Source organism: Epinephelus moara, chromosome 2, assembly GCF_006386435.1.
Source record: "Epinephelus moara isolate mb chromosome 2, YSFRI_EMoa_1.0, whole genome shotgun sequence".
Lineage (NCBI taxonomy): Eukaryota > Metazoa > Chordata > Actinopteri > Perciformes > Serranidae > Epinephelus > Epinephelus moara.
The window spans coordinates 19,950,949-19,956,424 of record NC_065507.1 but is presented as its reverse complement, the minus strand read 5'-3'; the positions used below and the strand labels follow the sequence as shown (position 1 = coordinate 19,956,424).

General features: G+C 39.4%; 1 protein-coding gene across 3 annotated transcripts in view; it reads left to right on the top strand.

Moving 5' to 3' along the window:
- Nucleotides 1-3,471, top strand: part of pde9ac (phosphodiesterase 9ac) — a 13,974-nt gene extending 10,503 nt beyond the window's left edge. Inside the window, exons 19-20 of one of the 3 annotated variants that reach the window (XM_050066378.1) lie at nucleotides 1,755-1,831; nucleotides 2,685-3,471. In XM_050066378.1, the coding sequence (XP_049922335.1) occupies nucleotides 1,755-1,799 (45 nt within the window). In that variant the 3' untranslated portion in view covers nucleotides 1,800-1,831; nucleotides 2,685-3,471. Of the gene's footprint in view, nucleotides 1-1,748; nucleotides 1,832-2,684 lie in introns of all 3 variants that reach the window. The other 2 variants (XM_050066376.1, XM_050066377.1) reach the window with 2 other exon arrangements.
- The last annotated feature ends 2,005 nt before the right edge of the window (nucleotides 3,472-5,476 follow it).

The following is a 5,476-nucleotide window of genomic DNA, read 5'->3' as shown; positions in this document are numbered from 1 at the left end:
CATCATGGTTCTTATATTGCCAGATTCCAGAGAGTCTCCCCTCTTCATATATGGCAGAATATGTCAACTTCCAACTTGCCAGGCTGAGATACATGTAAAATGTAAGAATTTAGGCACACAGATTTGTTTTTTTCATTGATATAAAAATTAATATAAAATACAGGCACATAGAAGGACATGAAATGATGGCAAATCTGGTTAGCCCAGATTGTCCTGGAAAAAAACAAGATATTGCATGTGTATGTAGCCTTTATAATGACTGTGATATGAGCTTAAAAGTAAAGGCAGTAAAAATACCCCAAAAACGCCTAGGGCCCATAGGGTTAAATAAACTCAACGTTTCCTTGGTTTCACACAGTCCCAAACCCCAGTTTCCTGGGGTTAAGTCCTGTGTTTGTTTGTTCCTTACACAGACTTTCTTTCTTTACTCCCATGAGCACAATGGAAATGTAATCATAGCCTTCAAGATTACTTGGATTATAAATTAATTGTGGTGCATTACTTTTTTTGTAGGTATTCTCATTGTTTTATACTTATCGTAAAGCTACGTACTCAACATAATGTTATGATGGTTAGGTTTAGGCAAGTAAAGCTACACAGTTAGGTTTAGGCACAGTCAAGCTATACTAAAAACCCACACATCTCTATGTTATACTCTGTTAAACTATTTTCAAATGATCACAGACATGTCAAACTCCATCACCTGACACTCATAGAGTGGGTAAGTTGTAGGGAGAGTTAAAATATCACTGTTTTTTTGTTAGTAAGAGACATTTCACAATGTGAAAACTTGAAAAAAATTACCATTTACAGTAAAGGCACAGTTCGGAATTTTGGGAAATATGCTAATTCACTTTCTTGCCACTCTCACATCTGTATCTATTTGATATAAGGAAGCCAAACTTAGCACAAAGACTGGGAATGGGGAAACAGCTAGCGCAGCATTGTGAAATAGTAACAAAATCTGCTGACCAACACCCCTAAAGCTCTATATTTAACATCTAACATTTCATCTTCAAAAAAGCAACATCTAAAAGCAGTATTTCTGTGTTTTATGGAGGGCCATGCGCCAAAATATATCTAGGCTCTGACCAGTTGCGAGTCAGATCAAGCCAGTTTTATTAATATAGCCCAAAAAAAGAAGCTTCAAATTACAGTCTGCATCATGTTCTGTTTTGCTTCTATCCTAAGACTCTTGAGGCAACTAGCAGAGACTCCATGTGAAACGCTGATGTATTTCAATTACATTTTTTTATGAATTCTCTGCCAGAAAGCAAATGAGCATATTTCACCTCAAGGTTGTGCATTTGAATTCTGGATATCTGAATATTATTGTTATCATGATACTTTTAGTGACAACAAACGCAGTGAACAGGAGTGGTTTGAGCCTGCACACACAGGCAAAAGTGACATTTCTGCATGGTCACAAACATATTTTTGTGCCTGTACCACATTTGTACTACATTAAATTTAGTTTGGATTACACTGGCAGTCTAATCTAGTCTAGTTTATTGGTTAAAACAATTGCAGTAATACAGGTTTCCTGCTGTGAGAAGGAGGCACGTAGAGAACAAATCCAAGTCAATCTACATAGTATCATTTCAGCTTTTCACCTGGAGCTACTTACACTACTAATGATCAGTTGTGAAATTTGTGTCACATGGGTTGGGTCTCACACACACACACACACACTACACACACCCATCCAGCCACTTGCTAACATAAAGGTGTGTCTTTTGTTCAATGAGGCACAGAAGAAAAAAACTGAAAATATGTCATTAGGCGGGAAGAAGAAGTAAGCTCTGCAGTGAGCGAGCGCAGTGGTATCTGTGTAAGTAAAAGCAACTGACTGCTTGGTTGTGCTTTAGTGTTTAGTGTTAGTGCCATGAATGCGCTCTGTCTCTGCCTCTCTCTGGCCTCTTTGCAAAGCAGCTCTCCTCCTCCATACTGAACTCTATCTACAAAAGCCACACCTTTCGGAATGTGCAGCACTTTCATCACCTTGGATTCGCCTTTTAAGTTAGCGCACAGGAGTTCATATCAATTTACTCATAAAAAGGGAAAACCAAGGGGGTGATTCCGTTTAGTCCGCTCAAGCAAAATTGGTTCAGCGTGAGAAATTCTTGGCAAGTGCAAGGGTTTCAGCTGTACAGAAGTGAAACAGCCTACAGTGGGAAAAAACGGTTCATCAGCTGACTAGAAAGAAACCTGAGCATTTTACTGATTCTTTTTTATTTTCGTAACACAATGACAGATCTGTCAGGGCTGAAATCAAAGTGGTGAAATTGTTGCTCATTTCTTTTCCTCTTAAACACCATATTACATTATTTTCTTACACTGACAAGGTGCATTTTCCGCTCATGACTTGAACCTACAACCCTCTTTTTATCATTTTACACTGAACCTTTTCACAGAAATGGAATAAAGTCGCCACTAGACTCTGAGTAAGTTTTGACTCTCCACATATGGAGGTCAATTCTCACTCACAGCTCTAAGGCAAGTTCAGTCCGTTAGTCTTTATCTGTGGTGGATGATAACCACCCAGACTTTTGGTGGTACGGTATGGTTTGTGCTGATCTAGGTGCACCTCTTTGTCAGTTTTTTATTTTAAACCTAGTGTTAGTTTCCTCCTTAACATCCTGCTGTTTCTCTCTGCCCTAATCCGAACTCTTATTTTATTTCAGGGGTCTTCGTTTGTGATCAAACTCAGGAAAGACTTTAAAACATCCGAGTGAGGCCTCGGTGAGGACGTTCTGAGCTGCGTTGTGAAGATGCCGGATGGATCAGGATAAGAAGGGAGAGAAAAGAGACTGCTTGGCTGCATGCTGAACTAAACTTAGGCATCAAGATGGCACATCTTGAACTTTGACTTAGACTTTTGCACTGGATGTAACAGAGAGGGAGCTGCTGACCCCTGTGTATATGTATGGTGTTTATGTTGTTCGCTCTACGCTTTTTTTAAAATTTCATAGTGCCTCAAGAGTTTGAAGATCCAGTTTCTCCAAGAGCGATCCTATTTTAAGACTGATTACCATGCATTTAAAGAATATACAACAGCTGCAAAATAGGCCTCATGGAAAAACATTTCCACAAACTGTAACTGATCGTATATGTGTTCCTAATTTTTCCAATAGAGGAATGAAATTAACCAGAGTGGGATGTTTTCACCTCACTGTAGCAATACATGTTTGATTGATATGGTGCACTGAGTGTTTTTCCAAAGAATAATGCAGCTTCGCACCTTTTTTGTTCACACACACTGAGCAGTTCATTAAACCATCACAAGTCTTTGTGTATTCTCTTACCTTCAACACCTTTTCAATAAAATAAAGCCACACAGGAGCACATATTGTCCGAGGTGTTACACAATCCTGTAAAAAAGTTCTGATGTCCCACAGTAGATGTAAAACTGTGCTTTGTATGTCTGTTCATCTGTCACACACTGTCTTTATTTATAAAGGTTAGACAACACACATTGTGAGAGTGTCTTCAGAGTGTTTCCACAGAAAGTCAGTCACTTTAAATAATAGAAAATATTTTTAAAAAACAAATATGAACCAAGGTTTGTTAAAGAAAAGTTAAAATACACTTGAATAATTTAAATAAGCATCATAACGACCACGCAATGATCGCACATAGTGAAGCAAGTTCTTAAGCAAGTTCAGAAAAATAGAATGAGGGTAGAGCAGACATTGAACTGTTTGCCATCGTGCTCAAAAGATAATGCCGATTCCTGTTTGTTGTTAATGGTGACAATACATGCTAGTTGGGCTGTAAAGTGTGTCAAACCCACTATTTTGAGAACTCTGACTAAATATAATGTTAGCTTAAATGGCCTTGTCAACACATTATAAAATTTAAACCTGACAGAAACAAAGAAAAAACCTTACCAAAACCGTCTTTGTTTGTTTTGTTAGTCATCTAGGCTATGTTTACACGAAAACGATCCGCTGAAAATGGCACCCCTGTTCTTACTGCAGCGGCCATGTGCTTGGCCTCCACCTATGGCCCTTTGTTGCATGTCATTCCCTATCTCCCCCTTTCACGCTACAACAACTGTCCTATTGATTAAAGGCAAAAAAGCCCTAAGAAATATCTATTTCTAATACAGCAAACTAACCCCTGGCTTGTGCTTTGTACACCTCCACATGACTTGTAACATGCTACTGTAGATAAACATGAAACTTCCGCCATGACCTTGGAAATAGTAGCTTGACAAAACGATCTCAGCTAACTAGTTCTGGTGCTTTCAGCCGTATCAAACAGTCTTCATCAGCAGATGGAGTTTGTTCAGTTTTCATGGGGATGGATGTTTCCATGCAAGCTCAGCAGCTGTTATGCTTTTATCCATTACTTTTTAATCATTTTGAAATGCTCAATGCTCGCTTGTTTACGGATCCATCGCTATTACAAATGAGCGAACTACTGTTGCAGATGAAGATCATGTGATACAGAAAGGCAAGTGAATAAACCTGTAGGTGGGACTGTTTCATCATATCACTGTGGATTACTGGTACGTGTTGGGTCATAACACACTGCAGCAAGTGCCTGTTTAGAAACTGTAGTAACATGCCGATTATGATTATTCGATTTTGTTCATCAATAATCTCTTCATCCTTCTGACAACACACACTGATGCCTTTTATTTGACCCTGCGTGTAAGTGTGTGTTATCGCTACATCATGAATTATTAGGCAGACACAGTTATGCCTCTCTGCCCCATCCTCCTGAGTGAAATACGTTTTATTGCTGCATTTTAGACTTGAGGGCTGTTGAAATATGACTAGTTATCCACCTCTGTACCACCCAAAGGTGCCACTTATCTCAGCTCGCACCACGCCCCACCCCCACCCCTCTCCCTCTCCACAGCTCCCCTCTGAGCCATATCTGATCTGGGTGGTTTTCCTCCAGCTACTCCATGGTGTTTTTTTATTACTGTGTTTTTAGCAACATGTTGCCAGTTACTCCAGCGCGGTTATTGCCTCACCTGTTGGCCTCACCTCACACACATTCTGAGCACCACCTACACAGGCCTGATAAAATCATATTAATAATACGGAGTGACGTACAGTATGAATCACCACAGGTTTGTTTGTGCGTTTCAAAATCAAGTTGGGGAATTAAGAAACTTCAGCTTCACTCCTCTAGTCTGTAGTTTAACTTGAATAATCTTAATATTTACTCACATGTTGATGGTCCGATGGGTTCTTTTGAGTGAACATGATCTTTTGTGTGCACACCGCTGCAGTCCTACGTGTATGTCGATGACCTCAAAGCAATAAAAAAAAAAAAAAAAAACAGCCGACCACATGTTTGTGTTGCAGTGGAGATGAGCGAAAGTGAGTAAACATATTTGAGTGTGAGTGTTGTTTGAATGAGTGTAATTACCCATCACCTACTCCACATAGCGTGACAGAGGGTATTGACATTCACGTACAGGAATGCTCTGGTTAAACAACATGCCATTTTATCATAC